Source organism: Bos taurus, chromosome 20 (genome assembly GCF_002263795.3).
Source record: "Bos taurus isolate L1 Dominette 01449 registration number 42190680 breed Hereford chromosome 20, ARS-UCD2.0, whole genome shotgun sequence".
Classification (NCBI taxonomy): Eukaryota; Metazoa; Chordata; class Mammalia; order Artiodactyla; family Bovidae; genus Bos; species Bos taurus.
This window is the reverse complement of record NC_037347.1, coordinates 24,992,172-25,010,593: the sequence shown is the minus strand read 5'-3', so window position 1 is coordinate 25,010,593 and position 18,422 is coordinate 24,992,172. Positions and strand designations below refer to the sequence as shown.

Below are 18,422 nucleotides of genomic sequence, written 5' to 3'. Positions count from 1 at the left end.
GTACAACCAACCAAATAATACTGCTTCAAATAACAAAGAAGTAAAATAATACTGTTAGGATAAAATCTAACTCTAACTATATTGGTTATGATTCATTATTATAAAATATTTAAATATGTATAGGAAGAAAAACTGTTAAATGTAAGAATTTAAGAAATCCTTCTAAAGTTTCACAAATATAATAAATACTTTTATTAATTTACAAAGTTAAATTTCTTTTTATTAAATTGAACTCATTGCTTTAAAATCATCTCAATTACGTTCCCATAGAACTTTACCATGTACCAGTCTCCACATGAGAAATATAAGCAGTAAAAATAGTCTGTGGTGCTAGGAAGTGAAATAAGCTCTATACAGTTAAAAGACAGGCAATAAATTAAAAACATATTAAAATAATATTATTCAGGCAAGATGTCCTCACTTTTTATGAGAGACTTGGGAAGAAAAAACAATCTGTTGTAAGCAAGGTACTCAAGTAAAGTAAATAAAGAGAAGTAGATAAAAGGACACGAAAAGGACACAAAATTCAAACTTTTGTGAATATTGTAGTTAATAGATTGATGCTTTTGAAAAGTATTAACATGATCAGAGTGGTAAGGTTTCACAGAAGATCTGGTTCATGAGCAATATTCAAAGGTCAGGGTTTAGTGCAGAGGAAAAGGAAAATTTATATATTCAAGGATGGAAATAGATGAGCCATACTGAGTAAAAGGAGAATAGGGGAATCTAGACAAAGCTGATGGCATTAAGCCAACAGGGAAGCTGATCCAGAAAGACTCAGAGGTAGTAGTCATTCAAACAACATAGACCGAGCACAGAGACATAAACCAGAAATCCTGTCCTGCAAGGAGCCTGCGAACTTGAAGGGTATACAGAAAAGTTAACAAGCAATCAATTCTAATTTTTATGATTAGGATAAGCCCAGGATGCCTTGAAGAGTCACAAGGAGGACATCTGTCTCAGACACTGGTATGCAGCAAAAGTTCTTGTGACACACAATCTTTAGGTGATTTTCCTAGGGCAACAGGAATAGTAAGTGGTACTTTGAAATGAGAGAGAGAAAAAAAGAGAATACAATTCTCAAGCACATTAACATATTAAATCTGTGGTGTTTCATTTGATTCTAGAAGGAACTAGTAGGAGACACTTGGCTTTTAAGACAGGCATCGTGAAAAACAGATAGGAAGTCTGCTCTTTTCTGGTCTGTGTTGAGGAATAGGGAGGCAGGGAGAAGCAGTGGGGATGTAAACAACCAGGAAACTGGAGAGTACTCCAGAGGCGGAGGTGAGAGAGCTGGGCACAGAAATGTCTGCTGAGGAAAGTAACAATTGAGTTCCAAAACTTGCCGCTTTACATAAAATGAAGATATACAGGTGACTGAATAAAGGAAGAAAGTGGAAAGAAATGAGACTTTTATAAAAGAACATAATGAACTCTATTTGAGCATATACTGTTATATTTTCAAATGTATTACTTTGTTATCCCACTAAGTAATTTTGATAGCTGTTGTTATGTAATGTTCTTATGTAACATATTTCTTAACGGGAATTTCTTTTGTTTTCAGCAGGCAGGGAATATTTTCAAATTTATGCTGTGAGTGCAAGAAATACAGATCTACAGAATTCCCTAGAATGGTGAGATTAATGTGGCTAGATTTAGAATTCATGAAATCAAATATACAAATTAATTTTTTTGAGAAATGCATATAAAAAGCACATGAAAGTAGATTAAATAAAATATTCTGGCTATTTCAATAGTCTTCAAGAGTTGCTCTATAATAATGACGTTTTTGTAACAAACTATTAAAATGAATGTGATTCAGGTTCTCTTGCAAGTTAGTAAACATTTTCAAGGGATCACCAAGTCATTCAGTGGAAAACTGACTTCCAAACTCTCTCCTTTCCCCAAGATTAAACTGTAACAGAATGGAGTACATCTGTAAGAGATGGATGAAAAATAAATGGATCTCATATCATTTTAGGATAAATATATGTCCCATAAGGGAGTTTTCAAACTGCTCACACAATAAGTATGTACACTGTTCTATGTGAAATCAAATCAGTATTCTAAAATGCTGCCAAGAGGCAGGTCAAGATACTTGGAAGACTCTTAAGATTTAAAGTATACGACACTTTACAATGATTATACCACAAACACGTAGAGACACACACGTTTCTCTCCATACACAGAAAGGAATATTAAATTAAGCTAGGGTTTTATGTGATTTAAACACTGCTTTGCACTTCTAATAAAAGATCTGTCATGCAAAATCAGAGATGATATTCATTACTTCATAGAGCTACCAAAAAAGAACTGCTCTCCTGTCAAACAGCATAAATATAAAAAATTTAAACTAGCAGATTATTTACAAACAGTGCCCCAAAACTTCAATCTTTCTAAACTCTCTCTGACCCTTTGTAAGAAGAGGGAAATGTACAAAATGTAGAAATAATGATCTATATAAAAGAAGTAATTATAATTAAATGTAATAGTTAAGTAATATAAAACATATACTAGCACTCTCTTCCAGAAAAAGTCTAGACTACAAGTGAGAACTAAATAAACTATTCATGACATGGTAAATACTGAAAGTACTATTCAAAAAAGATGAATGCTGCTGCTAAGTCGCTTCAGTCGTGTCCGACTCTGTGCGACCCCATAGACAGCAGCCCACCAGGCTCCCCCGTCCCTGGGATTCTCCAGGCAAGAACACTGGAGTGGCTTGCCATTTCCTTCTCCAATGCCTGAAAGTGAAAAGTGAAAGGGAAGTCTCTCAGTCGTGTCTGAGTGGGTTGTCACTGCCTTCTCCAAAAAAGATGAATATTGATAATCAAAACATGGTCTAGGGGAATTCCCTGATGGTCCAGTAGTTAAGAATCTGGTGGGCAATACAAGGACATGAGTTCAATCCCTGGTGGGGGAACTAAGATCCCACATGGTATTAGTTAACTAAGCCCAGTCACTACAACTAGAGTGAAAGATACCACATGACACAATGAAGATCCTGCATACTGCATTAATATACAACAGGGCCCCAAAAAAGCATAAAAAAGTATAATGTTTATAGCATTACAGTTCAGTTCAGTTCAGTTGCTCAGTCGTGTCAGACTATTTGCAACCCCATGGACTGCAGCACACCAGGCTTCCCTGTCCATCACCAACTCCTGGAGCTTGCTCAAACTCATGTCCATCGAGTTGGTCATGCCATCCAACCATCTCATCCTCTGTCATCCCCTTCTCCTCCCACCTTCAATCTTTCCCAGCATCAGGGTCTTTTCCAATGAGTCAATTCTTTGTATCAGGTGGCCAAAGTATTGGAGTTTCAGCTTCAGCATCAGTCCTTCCAATGAATATTCAGGACTGATTTCCTTTAGGATTGACTGGTTTGATCTCCTTGCTGCCCAAGGGACTCTCAAGAGTCTTCTCCAACACCACAGTTCAAAAGCATCAATTCTTCAGTACTCAGCTTTCTTTATAGTCCAACTCTCACATCCATACATGATTATTGAAAAAACCATAGTTTTGACTAGATGGACCTTTGTTGGCAAAGTAATGTTTCTGCTTTTTAATATGCTGACTAGCTTTTCTTCCAAAGAGCAAACATCTTTTAATTTCATCACTGCAGTTACTATCTGCAGTGATTTGGGAACCCCCCCAAAAAAATAGTCTCTCACTGTTTCCATTGCCATGAAGTGATGGGATCAGATGCCATGGTGTTAGTTTTCTGAATGTTGAGTTTTAAGCCAACTTTTTCACTCTTCTCTTTCACTTTCATCAAGAGGCTCTTTAGCACTTCTTCACTTTCTGCCATAAGGGTCGTGTCATCTGGATATATGAGGTTATTGATATTTCTCTCAGCAATCTTGATTCCAGCTTGTGTTTCACCCAGTCCAGCATTTCATATGATGTACTCTGCATATAAGTTAAATAAGCAGGGTGACAATATACAGCCTCGACATACTTCTTTCCTGATTTGGAACCACTGTGTTATTCCATGTCCAGTTCTAACTGTTGCTTCTTGACCTCCATACAGATTTCTCAAGAGGTAGGTCAGGTGGTCTGGTATTCCCATCTCTTGAAAAATTTTCCACAGTTTGTTGTGATCCACACAGTCAAAGGCTTTGGCATAGTCAATAAAGCAGAAAAAGATGTTTTTTGGGAACTCTCTTTGCTTTTTCGATGATCCAGCAAATGTTGGCAATTTGATTTCTGGTTCCTCTGCCTTTTCGAAATCCAGCTTGAACATCTGGAAGTTCATGGTTCACGTACTGTTGAAGCCTAGCTTGGAGAATTTTGAGACTACTTTGCTAGTGTGTGAGATGTGTGCAATTTTGCAGTAGTCTGAATATTCTTTGGCACTGCCTTTCTTTGGGATTGGAATGAAAACAGACATACCTGCAAATACTCTTCTATTCTTCTTACATTCTATGTACATCGTGCATGCGGGCAAGGTCAGTTGTGTCTGACTCTTTGTGACCCCGTGGACTGTAGACCCCCGCCCAGGCTCCTCAGTCCATGGAATTCTCCAGGCAAGAATACTGGAGTGGGTTGCCATTTCCTCCTCGAGGAGATCTTTCCAACCTAGAGACTGAATCTGCATCCCCTGAGTCTCCTGCATTACAGGCAGATGCTTTACCACTGAGCCATGGGGGAAGCATGTACATCACAATAATGCACTAAATTACAATTGAACAAAAATTGAGAAACGCCTAATCATAAATTTCAACTTTACTGCTGATATTTTAATTTAGAAGCTGTACATTCCTATGCTACAATTAATGAGCCATGGAACCAATAGTGATCTAACCTTATAATTCTACTTCAAATTTCTATGCTTCACACTTTTATATCCTTTTTAAAATTTTTAAAATCTGAAGTACAGTTGATTTTTGGGCTTTCCTCATAGCTCCATTGGTAAAGAATCCAACTGCAATGCAGGAGACCCTGGTTCGATTTTTGGGTAGGGAAGATCCACAGGAGAAGGAATAGGCTACCCACTCTAGTATTCTTGGGCTTCTCTGATGCCTCAGCTGGTAAAGAATCCGCCTGCCATACGGGAGACCTGGGTTCGAAAGATCCCCTGGAGAAGGGAAAGGCTACCCACTCCAGTATTCTGGCCTGGAGAATTCCATGGACTATAGAGTCCATGAGGTTGCAAAGAGTCGGACACGACTGAGCAACTTTCACTTCACTTCACAGTTCATTTACAATGTTGTGTTAGTTTTCATACTTTTTAATATTTTCTTTAATATAAATTTAATTCAGTATTTTTGATGTATTATTCCTGAAAAAGTTACGTACTTTTGGATTAAGGATATGAAAGAATATCAGATCAGATTAGACTGCAGAAAAGATAAACCATGTCTTTCATGTTGACAAAATGTGCCATTTTTAAGACACTGTAATGCCCAATAAAATGAAAATAGGATTTTAAAAAGCTGGGAGGTAAAAGAATCAACTGTGTAGAGAGAAAAAAGGATTACTTTTATTGGCTACTCTATCAACTTAACTTCTCCTAAAATCCTCCTGATCTATTAAATAACTTCAGAACTGAAGTATGCTCTCCTATGGGAGTTGTAAAACAAATTAGATACAATTACAATTCAATACAAATTAAAAAATCAACCTATTTACCCTTAAGATGATTCTTGTTTTAGAAAGCTTTATCGTTTCAGTTAGATCAGAATTTTCCCTAATGAATCAAATGGGCCACTTGATATAACTATAGAGTTTTATATTATATTTTCTACAGAGAAAAATAGTTGATATGAGTAAATTCTGGAAAACTGTGGTAACTACACCTCCCTAAAGTGAATACAACAAACATCTGTTGCAAGAACTGCTTGGCTTTCAGAAAGTATGTAAAGGGTGTCCTTTTTCCCAGTGTTTTGCTATTACCCAAAAAAAAAAAAGCTTAAAAATTTTTTCTCTACTGTCCAGTCTCAAGGCATAAAATCTTAAAATTCTGGTAAGTTAAACACAGATCATTACCAAGTAGGTATATTACAGAAAGGAAAACTATGCAATGCACAAGATTGTTGCTTTCTAAATGTTGCTTTCTAAAAAAGCAACAAAATAATGGGGCCTGTTGCTCTCTATCTGTAGGTTACACCATAATTTTAACCATTGTTCCTATCTTAGTTCTCAATACAAACCTAGCAAAACTTGCACTGCAGAGGGAGGAACTAAATATATAACTTCCTGAGGATTTTCACCCTCTGTGGGAATCCTAGTGATAATTCAGTTTTCTCCTATGGTTTTCACCAGCTCCTACCAGTTTCTAAGCTCAAGAGTAAACTGATATTCTTCTTAAATGATAAATGAATTTTTACAGTTTTACTTGAGTGATAGGGTAAATAACTGCAAGTTTTTTGCAAATACATTAAGCACAAAATGCAATAATTTCAATGAGAGTAGGGAAATATAGGGTAAATAACTGCAAGTTTTTTGCAAATACATTAAGCACAAAATGCAATAATTTCAATGAGAGTAGGAAAGTATGCCTCATTTTTTGTAACTGTGTCAAAGTACTGTTCCGTGCTTCTTGGTAAACTGAATGCATATTCCCTGATCCTGAAAGAACAGAATTTTACCTAAAATACACAGGTATTTTGCAGAGTAAAACATCATCTTTTTAGCATCTGGCAATTAGTGCACACAAATTAGCAGGTAGAAATGAATAGAAATGTTTATACACAACAAAGCACAGGACATGTAATACCTTTAGGCTCAGGAAAGGAAGTAATAAACAGATGACCACTTCTCAACTCATTTCTAATAACATGTAACTCTGCTTACTTCTTAATCTTCTCTCTCCTCTTCTATTTATGCCTACTCCCAACAATTTTGAGGTTACTATTTATGAAAATTTTAAGATTTAATTTCATAATTCCATTTTTATGCTAACACAAAGGTATTAATTCATAAAACATTCCTAGGAGTATTTCAGGAAAGCATCATAATACTACACAGAGAAACCTCTGTCGTACAAGCAATGGGGAAAACAGGAAGCTTCCATTTCTTTCTCTCTCAAATTCAAAGTAAGTTTGAGCACTTCACTATGTCTCAAGTTCAAGATCTGCAATGGAATTTGTCCATGAATTCAATTAGGGCAGTCTAAAGCATAAACATGCACCTGGTGTAGTATGTGTGTGTGTAATCACAGGGAAATGCTTTACTTAGAGCAGTCTTCAAAATGGCATTTGCAAATTCCACCACAAGTGGAAATTTTGTAGAAAATTCATTTAAAATGGATATGAATAAAAAGCAAAGTCAAAGACACATATGCTCCAGTATATACAAGCTTAGAATAATTTTCAAAGTATATCTATGATTACCCTACATTCATAACCTCTTCTTCCTGAAAAAATGAATTGTCAGGCGAGTGTATTCTCGGTTCTGTCTCGTCTCAACAAAAATTTGAAGTGACAGACGTTAGATAACTGTCCTCTTCCTAGAAGAGGCAGCCAGCCAACAATCACATGGCATACTCTTAAGCAATTAATTGTTGCAAGCTACCTTTATTCAATGTAGCAGTCTTTAATTCCTATGGAGGATTACTATGAGTCATATGTTAGGTTTATGGAACATATTAGCTTCACTTTTTGATGTCTATGGAAACATATAAACAGCTTCTAATTTAAAAGCAAAATAAAATCTTTTCAGCTATAGCACATGTCTTTAAAGTGATTTGAAGTGTTACATAATATCTATTTCATATCATAACCTGTATTTATTCATGTATAAATACATCTGTGTATTACTACACATAATATGTTATTAAACATGTATTATTAATACACACAGATGTTATATGGTCTATGTATATTCTGTAATACTTTCATATATTTTCCATAGTAAATCTAAGGATATCAATGCCTTTTTAGCAAATCACCTTATAAACTAATCTAACATTTATAACTAACCAGCATTACACTATTACATCCATTTTACAGACAGAAAAACTGGTGTTAAGAGGTTAAAAAAATGTACCTGAGGTCTTAAGAAGCAATCAGGAAGGCACCACAACTACATTGCTGAAGATCTGCACATTGTTGATTGTTTGAACAGATTTGTATTTTTCTTTTTTATCTTAATCATTTAATATTATCTGTACGGTATTTCAGCACTACTTAATGCTGAATAAGGCAACTAAATATACATATAAGCTGTGTTTAATACGAAATCCCTGCCTTCTTTACTACTTTCCTAAAATAAATGAAAATACTCTGTATATGGTACCTCCTACACTCAGTATACTTCAAAGTGAATTAGGAAATCAATCCCACTCACTTCACATTAAAAAAGAATCACATTATTTGCATTTCACAGGTAAGAAAGCAGGCACAAGGACAAAGCTATCTGCCAATAGGTCCCACACAAAGTGGGAAGGAGTCTGGAGTTAGAACATGTTATATCCTTGGCTCCTCATCTGTTTTTCAGACTAAAGGGCAGTGTGGCTTGTATTACTCTAAAGTCAATAAAAAAAAAAGCACAGAACTTTTGAAGTAGGGGGAGGTGGTGGTGATAGAACATCCCGAGAATTACAGGTGAAAAGGAGTACATCAAAAGTTTAGATTTCACTGTACTTAAGGTTAACCTTCACTATCATTTAAGTTTTGAAAGCTATTCGTGTATCTTATTACTCTAGTACCATGAATCAGAAACTCTGCTGAGACTGTGGTTATCTGCCCAGAATTAGTCTCATGCTTTTATAGGAGAGATACAAGCTAAGAAATGAAATTAAATATGGAAGATAAAGAATGGGTCCATATTAAAAGGTATTCGGTAGCATGGAACTTGCAAGATAAGACATCAATTTTCAGCCTCGCTGATTACAGAATAGTACCCACTGCTTCTAGTAAGCAGTGGGCATTAGAGGGGAAAACAACGTGACATCTGAGGGCGAATGATGCATGGTAATACATATGATGCATGCCTTGAAAAGAAGAATGAACTAAGTAAGCTGGTAGGCTAAAAAAACAAAAGTTAAATAACCAGGCCTTTAGCGCTCAAAAATAGATGAGAAATATATTCAGATAAATCCTCTAACTTTTGCTAAATGGTTAAAAAAAAAAACCACCTATGATCTCGAAGTGGGGTTAGAGGTATGTGAATAATACTTTCCATAAGATTAATACAGGCTTTCTTTTTTCATAACCTAAAATTTCATGTTGAGAAGCAGTATAACCAGCATATCTCTAATTACAGGAATTTTTTCAGATTCCAGCATGGCAGCACAAGTGCAACAAACAGTCAGACCAAGAGTTGTTACCTTCGTGAGACATACCTCTTGTACTGATCGAGCAGCTGGCTTGTCTTGATGATTGGCCAATATTAAAAAGGGTAAAGTGCATAATTGTGGGTGCTGAAGAGCTGAGTGCAGTTCATTTCTAGCAGTCTCTAAATCATCTTCTGAAGAGGCACTGTCTAATACAAATATTACCCCTTGAGATCCTTGGTAGTAGCGGCTCCAGTATTTCCGGATATTATCAGCCCCTGTCAAAAACAAAACAAATTCTCTTTTTAAAAATAGCTTTCAGCAACATGAAAAATGTTCCCAACAGTAATTTCCTATTGGACACCAACATTGCTTTGAAAATTAAGTGCAGAGATCACACCTGATGAGAACAAAGGCATTAGAGCCAACGGTTAGATATGGCCTTGAAGGAGAACACAGAAGTTTAAGAGTCATTCTTCATGCCTTTCTTATCAAAATATGGAAGAAAGAATCAGGTTAAGTACTTCTTAAACGCAAAAGAATGTTTTCAGATTTGCTTAATAGTCCCGAATAAACTACCCTCTCTATAAACTGAGTCTGAGCCTAACTCAGAGAGCAGAATAACAAAGCTGTTCACCAAGGGTTCTCTCCATACCATTAACATCAGTAAGAGAACCACTTAGTGATCAGGGCAACCTTGTTTAATTTAAACAGAAAGCTATTAGCACAATACCTTATGTGCCAAAGTGCTAAACTCTTAATGAAGTAAAATCTTGGCCTTTGGCACATTTGTATAACTCCGTTTGGCAAGAATCTGCCAGTCAATGCAGAAGACATAAGAGACGTGGGTTTCGATCCCTGGGTCAGGAAGATCCCCTGGAAAAGGAAATTGCAACCCACTCCAGTATTCTTGCCTGGAAAATTCCACGGACAGAAGAGCGTGGTGGGCTACAGTCCATAGAGTCCCAAAGAGTCAGATATGACCGAGCATGCACGCATACTCATGGCCTCAGTGGGATGGATATTAATAAATAAGACAGTAAGATTCTCATCAGCCAGGGCCAAGTCTTATTCCTTATTGTGTTTCAAACATCTAGCATAATTTACAATTAAAAGTCTGATACAAGAATGAGGAAAATGAGGGAAGAAGGAAATGGAATTATATAATAATTAGGCTTCCAACTCGGAGGAAACTGGGGCCAAGAGATGTGAAGTGACTAAGCTCCACTGATGTATACAGTAAATCACAAACTTGAGGTTTGCGTCTGAATAAGTAGACAACTTGCTCAGGGAGGGCGTGGGTATTTCCCACTATATAATGATGAATAATTCCTTTTCTTTGATTCATGAATAACATGGGCAATTTGTGTGTGTGCAGCATGCATGTGTGTGTGTGGGGGGGGGGGTGGTGGAGAGGGGGATTATATAACCAATACAAGTTATGGGTTATTTAACAAAAATTTGGTATCAAGGAATTTCACCGATTTCATACATATAATCAAGTTATAACTAGTTAAAAACTGTATTTTAGTCATCTATGGAACATCTAGCTTCTGTGGTGGATCTAGTGTGCTCAGAGTTAGGAATTCAGAGCAGAGACTGGAACTGGTGTCTATTGGCTGCCAAGAGTAAAATGTGTGTCTCTTCTCAAACCGTGTTAAGTGAAATCATTTTGGTAGCTTGGAAATGGACAGCGTAGGAGTATTTTCCCCAAGAAAAAATCAGGAAAAGCTATCTGTCAGGTCTTTCCTTCCGCTGGAGAGCCAATTTACCATGGGATGACACTGAGAAGAGGAAAAATTATAAAGGGACATATTAGGGTTCTCTGGGAGTAAGGGATGAGTCATCTGTTCAGTCTGGGCAAGTCTCTTCAAAGAGTAATATCAATCAAACGGCTACCATTTATTAACCACTTCTACATTCCAGGCACAGAGCTAAGTATTGTTGAAAAAACAGCTCAGGTAATTCTTACAACAAAATTTAAAAGGAAATTGCAACCCACTCCAGTATTCTTGCCTGGAAAATTTCATGGACAGAGGAGCCTGTGGAATTTAAAATTTTAAAATTTAAAAGGGAGGTATAATTGAATTAGGCTTTGAAACTTATTCTGAGATTCTAAAATCTGGGGTATTCATTATAATATTGTATAAAAATAACCAGGTAAACATTAACATCAAGGGAATTTGATGTTGAATAACCTTAAATATCTAGACTAGAGATCTTTTCAAGAAAATTAGAGATACCAAGGAACATTTCATGCAAAGATGGGTGCAATAAAGAACAGAAACGGTATCACCTAACAGAAGCTGAAGATATTAAGAAGAGGTGGCAAGAATACACAGAAGACTATACAAAAAAGATCTTAATGACCCAGATAACCATGATGGTGTGATCAGTCACCTAGAGCCAGACATTCTGGAGTGTGAAGTCAAGTGGCCCTTAGGAAGCATCACTACAAACAAAGCTAGTGGAGGTGATGGAATTTCAGCTGAGCTATTTCAAATCCTAAAAGATGATGCTGTACAAGCACTGACTCAATATATCAGCAAATTTAGAAAACCCGAAAGTGGCCACAAGCTTAGAAAGGTCAGTTTTCATTCCAATCCCAAAGAAAGGCAAGCCAAAGAATGTTCAAACTACCACAAGTGTACTCATGACACAGACTAGCAAAGTAATGCTCAAAATTCTCCAAGCTAGGCTTCAACAGTACATCAACTGGATTTCAAAAAGGCAGAGGAACCAGAGATCAAATTGCCAACATCCAATGCATCATAGGAAAAGCAAGAGAATTCCAGAAAAATATCTGCTTCATGGACTACACCAAAGCCTTTGACTGTGTGGATCACAACAAACTATGGAAAATTCTTCAAGAGAAGGGAATAGCAAACCACCTTACCTGCCTCCTGAGAAATCAGTATGCAGGTCAAGAAGCAATAGTTAGAACTGGACATGGAATCCAGACTGCAGGGAGAAATATCAATAACCTCAGATATGCAGGTTACACCATCTTTATGGCAGAAAGTGAAGAGGAACTAAAGAGCACGTGGTGAAAGTGAAAGAGGAGAGAGAAAACGCTGGCTTAAAACTCAACATTCAAAAAACTAAGATCATGGTATCTGGTGCCATCACTTCATGGCAAATAGATGGGAATACAATGAAAACAGTGACAGACTTCATTTTCTTGGGCTCCAAAGTGACTGCAGATGGTGACTCCGTAGAGTTTGAGAAAGGTCTGGGAGTTGGTATTGAACAGGGAAGCCTGGTGTGCTGCAGTCCATTGGATTGCAAAGAGTTAGGACTAAGAGACTGAACAGAACTGAACTGAACCTTAAATATGCAAAGATAGAGGATACAAGCAGGCTTGATGCCTATCAGACATGGTCCAACCAAGAAAACAAAACAAGGAGAGGAAATTTATGCTCAGTTCAATTCAGTTGCTCAGTCATGTCCAGCTCTTTGCAACCCCATGAGTCGCAGCCCACCAGGCCTCCCTGTCCATCACCAACTTCCGGAGTTCACCCAAACCCATGTCTATCGAGTCAGTGATGCCATCCAGCCATCTCATTCTCTGTCGTCCCCTTCTCCTCCTGCCCCCAATCCTTCCCAGCATCAGGGTCTTTTCCAATGAATTAACTCTTTGCATGAGGTGGCCAAAGTATTGGAGCTTCAGCTTCAACATCAGTCCTTCCAATGAACACCCAGGACTGATTTCCTTTAGGATGGACTGGTTGGATCTCCTTGCAGTCCAAGGGACTCTCAAAAGTCTTCTCCAACACCACAGTTCAAAAGCATCAATTCTTCGGCACTCAGCTTTCTTCACCGTTCAACTCTCATATCCATACATGACTACTGGAAAAACCATAGACTTGACTAGACAGACTAATGTCTTGACTTGACTTGACTAATGTCTCTGCTTTTTAATATGCTATCTAGGTTGGTCATAACCTTCCTTCCAAGGAGTAAGCGTCTTTTAATTTCATGGCTGCAATCACCATCTGCAGTGATTTTGGAGCCCAGAAAAATAAAGTCTGACACTGTTTCCACTGTTTCCCCATCTATTTGCCATGAAGTGATGGGACCAGATGCCATGATCTTCATTTTCTGAATGTTGAGCTTTAAGCCAACTTTTTCAGTCTCCTCCTTCACTTTCAATTTACGCTACAGATTATTTAATAAAGGGAATTAGTTTCATAAGTGACGGTAGAACTAAGAAAACAACAGTGGCACTGAAATTAGCAATATCTTAGGTCAAGTTCCCTATGTGCAGAGCCTGAGATGAGTCTCTTACACACTTGAGTATACGCAGAGTTCTGTCAGGAGAAACTGGAGTGAAAGCAGAAAGGGACCATGCAAAGATATGGTTTCAGAAATCTAGCTTCAGCCTGATCCAGTGAGGCGTTCTAGAGTGTGGGCTGAACTGCCGAAGTCACCCAGTCCAAATGGCAAGGGGGCTGGGCTGTTTCACCCCTGAATAGTCGTTGGCTATGAGCCATCTCTAGGGAACAGAGAGGGTGGTGGGGCATGATCTCATAATCTCCCCAATATATTTCGTTGAGGCAATTACTGTCAGCCAAGGGCAGGCCTCTGGAGAAGGGTACAGGTGTGAGTCATTAGCAGCCAATACCCGCAGCAGCTGGGAGATGGAGGCACTGGCCCAATAAAGGAGATCTGGGTAGGATATCAACAGCATCTGCTACAGGCTACATCCAGACATTATCCACATGAGAGAGGAACATCCATAAGCTTGAAGAACAAAAGTAGAGACAGTATTACCTGGTGGTAAATGTCTAAAACAACAAAAACGCTGTGTGCACAGGTATCCATACACAAGCTTTTTATAAATTTTACCAACAAAAATGATGTGTAGTACACAATTTTAATATAATAAGAACATATGCAACATACCTTGTCACAAGTTCCATAGAGCTCATTAGTGCTCACAGAATGCTTTCATTGATTTCACCAAACTTTTGTATCTATAGCCAACCAACAGCTGAGGTTGACCAACTACAGTTCTGAAATAACAGTTGGTTGTACAAAATGTTTACATGTATTAATTCACTAGCCATGATAGTCTTATGAGGTAGGTGTTTTTATCACTCTCATTTTATCAATAAAATGTGTCCGGTTTTATAATATGTCCAAGGCTAAACAACTAGGAATATATTTAGGTCTGGTGTGATTGAAATAGAAGGATCATTGACTGCAGAAGTGACAAAGCCAAATAAAGAACTCTACTATCGCATAAGCTAAGGCAGGGTGGGAAGGGGGAAGGGAACCTGTTAGAATAAAAGGTACCTCCGTGCTTATACATATTAATGCTCAGAGTGGGAACCTGTCCAAGAACATTTCCCAACCAATTAATTGAACGAATAGTATTATTAAGTGCCTATTCTATACAAGTCACTGAGCTAGAACCTATAAGAAGTATTTAGAAAGCCATTATTCCTCTTAGCTCAAACTCTCAAAGCTTGTAAAGTAATCTTGATTACAAATGAGGCCTGTAACTGTATGAGAGGAAGAAAACATGGCCATACAATTGGAGGGTATCCAGAGAGCCAAGGGCTTCCCTGGTAGCTCAGCTGGTAAAGAATCTGTCTGCAATGCGAATTCCTGGATCAGGTTCCTGGGTTTGATTCCTGAGTCAGGAAGATCCGCTGAAGAAGGGATAGGCTACCCACTCCAGTATTCTTGGGCTTCCCTGGTGGCTTAGCTGGTAAAGAATCTGCCCAAAATGTGAAAGACCTGGGTTCGATCCCTGGGTTGGGAAGATCCCCTGGAGAAGGGAATGGCTACCCACTCCAGTATTCTGGCCTGGACTGTATAGTCCATGGGGTCACAAAGAGTTGGACACGACTGGACTGAGCAACTTTCACTTTCACTTCAGGGAGTCAAGTATAACAAAAAGAAAACCAGATGCATGTTTTAATGGAACTTGTCCAGTAGAAATACATGGAACATACCAGAACACCAACTTGTGAAGTATTTTCATCTGGCACATTTAGGAGCACATAAGTCACCTAGTCAGAGAAGGCAATGGCACCCCACTCCAATACTCTTGCCTGGGAAATCCCATGGATGGAGGAGCCTGGTGGGCCGCAGCCCATGGGGTCACTAAGAGTCGGACAAGACTCAGCGACTTCACTTTCACTTTTCACTTTCATGCACTGGAAAAGGCAATGGCAACCCACTCCAGTGTTCTTGCCTGGAGAATCCCGGGGATGGGGGAGCCTCGTGGGCTGCCATCTATGGGGTCCCACAGAGTCGGACACGACTGAAGCGACTTAGCAGCAGCAGCAGCAGCAGCAAGTCACCTAGTGAGATTAAATGACAATCCTAAGGCTGTCCTGGTAGATGAAACAAATCCAAAGACAAATACCACAACTTTAAAAAATGCCCTGTGTATGACTTAATATATGAATACATTATTATTAAAACTGAAAGACTTTTTTCTTTCATCTTTAAGCCACATCTGCTCAATCTTAGCATTTCTGACTTTCATCACAAGCTCTGAGCTTGGAATTCTAAGTTTCATTTCAGCCTTCCACACAATAGCTTCAGTCAGCAGCAGCTTCAATACAGATCAGGGCCAGGGAAACCAGCACAGGGCGATGGGTGGGATACAGCTGGTTAGTCCAGCCGAGTGGCCTCAGTTCAGTTACCAGATTCAAGTAAGAAATGGATGTTGTCATCCACCCAGCTGCCAAGTGCTTTGAGATGTGAGCCTAACTGGGGAAATTCAGAACACCTGTTTGATGCCCACATCTCAGCCTTTCTAACTCACAAACCAAATCTACACAGGGTAATACACACAGGACATAGTATCCAACAGCAGTTAGAGCCCACTCTTATTTTAATGAGTGGAAACTGCTTGCTCTGTGTCCCTGAAATTACAATTGTTATATAAAAAGGATAAATACTAAACTTAAACCTGATCTATATTTTCTTCTTTTAAATTAAAAACCAAATGAGTGGTTTAAGCAGTAGAGGGATTGGGTGGAAGATGTTGCCAAATACTCTCATTACCCAAGTCGGATACCACCTAACAGTTAATTCTGAGAGCAATCGATCACAACAGCCTGGTTCACGGCATCACAACAAGAGAGAGAAGACGGGAGCATAAAGTCCTCCATGGCAGGTTCATTTCTATGGCACATCACAGACTTGTTCAATTAATTTCGCTAAAAGATATCAATCATAAATATTCATTGGAAGGACTGATGCTGAAGCTGCAGCTCCAATACTTTGGCCATCTGATGCAAAGAGCCGACTCACTGGAAAAGACCCTGATGCTGGCGAAGACTGAGGGCAGGAGGAGAAGGAGACAAGAGGATGAGATGGTTAGATGGCATCACCAACTAAAAGGACATGAGTTTGAGCAAACTCCGGGAGAGAGTAAAGGACAGGGAAGCCTGGCATGCTGCAGCATAACACGACTTAACAACGGAACGACAGAAACGAGAGATATCTACTCAGCATCAGATACTAACTTAGGTGCTGACTTAGCAGCAGCAGCTGGGGACACAGAAGGAAACAAAACCAGACCAGACTGTCCGTCTTCATAGCACTCACATTCCAGCAGAGCCATTCTATCATTATAGAGGTTAAAAACACCAGGGACTGGTACTCCCAGCCTCTCTCTGGCCACGTGGGCATATGAGTCAGTTCTGGTGAAATGGGACTCAACAAAAGTCTGCTTGGAGCTTCTGGAAAGATTTTGCTCCTCAACAACAAGAATGATGCCCAAAGAGAGCTGCCTCTTTCTTCCAGTGTTTAGATTTCATTAGGCAGTCAGGTGATGCTTTGAACACTGCTAGTCTTCTAACAGCTTTGAAGGACACATACCACTATTTTGAGGATGTCAGAATGGGAAGACAGAAAGAGCCTGGATCTTTGAGAACAGTGTGTAGCAGCAGAACCTATCCGCTAAATTGTGAGGACTCATTCTTTGGGCACATTAAACGCCAATTATTCAAGCCAATTTTAGAAGACAATTTTGTTATTTGTAGCATCCCCTCCCCCACAAAAAAGCTCAGTTCCCTCATATTAAATTAAGAGGCTAGGGTTAGGCTAGCTACATGTGGCTACTGAGCCGTTGAAATGTAGCTAGTGCAACTGAATAACTGAATTTTCTATATTATTTTAATTTATTTGGCTTTGCCCAGGGCACTCAGGCAGACCAGGCTCCAGCAGCCAGAGAACATTCCCAGACAAAGAATTCCAGGAGGTTTAAGCTGTTGAAAAGTCAGTCTGGTGCTCATGGAAATGGGGTGATAGGGGACACCAACAAAGCTTCCTTTAGCTACCTCCCAAAACAGCATATAAATGTCAGTTTAGGCCATTGGACTAGCTATTTCCTCAGGAGCAGAAGCCCCCCCACCCCAGATTCATTATTATGTGTAAACAAATAACCAAGACTTGATTTACTCAACGATCATATATTTTCTAGCTGAAGAAGTAGCCATTCCTCAAGACATTTTCTATAGGCTCAGGGAACAACATTCTTTTAATAATTACAAGATGTTATTTGCTATTTTCACCACATTGACATTTTCACTAATGGTGCAAAACAAAGGTGAATAAACCTGCAGGCATCCTATCATGATCTGAGGCACTGGCTGTAAACGAGTAGTCACTGTACCCTTGACCGCCATGTAGGGGTGGGGGTGGGGTGGCATGAATTTCACTTAAGAATGAACTAAATAAAGCAGTGAAAAGTCTTAGTTTTATCACATTAGCTCTTAAAAATGCCAGTTAAAAAAAAAAAAGAAAATGAGAAGCAGACAAAAAGCATTTTTGCTACACACTAAAGCACATGGTTGTTTGCAGGATAAACACTGGTGCAACTGAACTGTGAGCTCAACTGCTGCTGCTGCTGCTGCTAAGTCGCTTCAGTCGTGTTCGACTCTGTGAGACCCCATAGACGGCAGCCCACCAGGCTCCTCCGTCCCTGGGATTCTCCAGGCAAGAACACTGGAGTGGGTTGCCATTTCCTTCTCCAATGCATGAAAGTGAAAAGTGAAAGTGAAGTCGCTCAGTCGTGTCTGACTCTTAGCGACCCCATGGACTGTAGCCTACCAGGCTCCTCCATCCACGGGATTTCCCAGGCAAGAGTACTGGAGTGGGGTGCCATCGCCTTCTCCGGTGAGCTAAACTAGTTGTTCATAATTTCCTGGAACCACATTTTTACTTGAAGTTTCAA

The 18,422-nt window shown here is 38.9% G+C and overlaps 1 protein-coding gene across 1 annotated transcript in view; it reads right to left on the bottom strand.

Moving 5' to 3' along the window:
- The window catches only part of ARL15 (ARF like GTPase 15), a 459,416-nt gene that overhangs the window by 211,421 nt on the left and 229,573 nt on the right, over positions 1–18,422 (bottom strand). Inside the window, 1 exon segment of the mRNA NM_001014943.1 lies at positions 9,290–9,498. Within this exon segment, the coding sequence (NP_001014943.1) occupies positions 9,290–9,498 (209 nt within the window).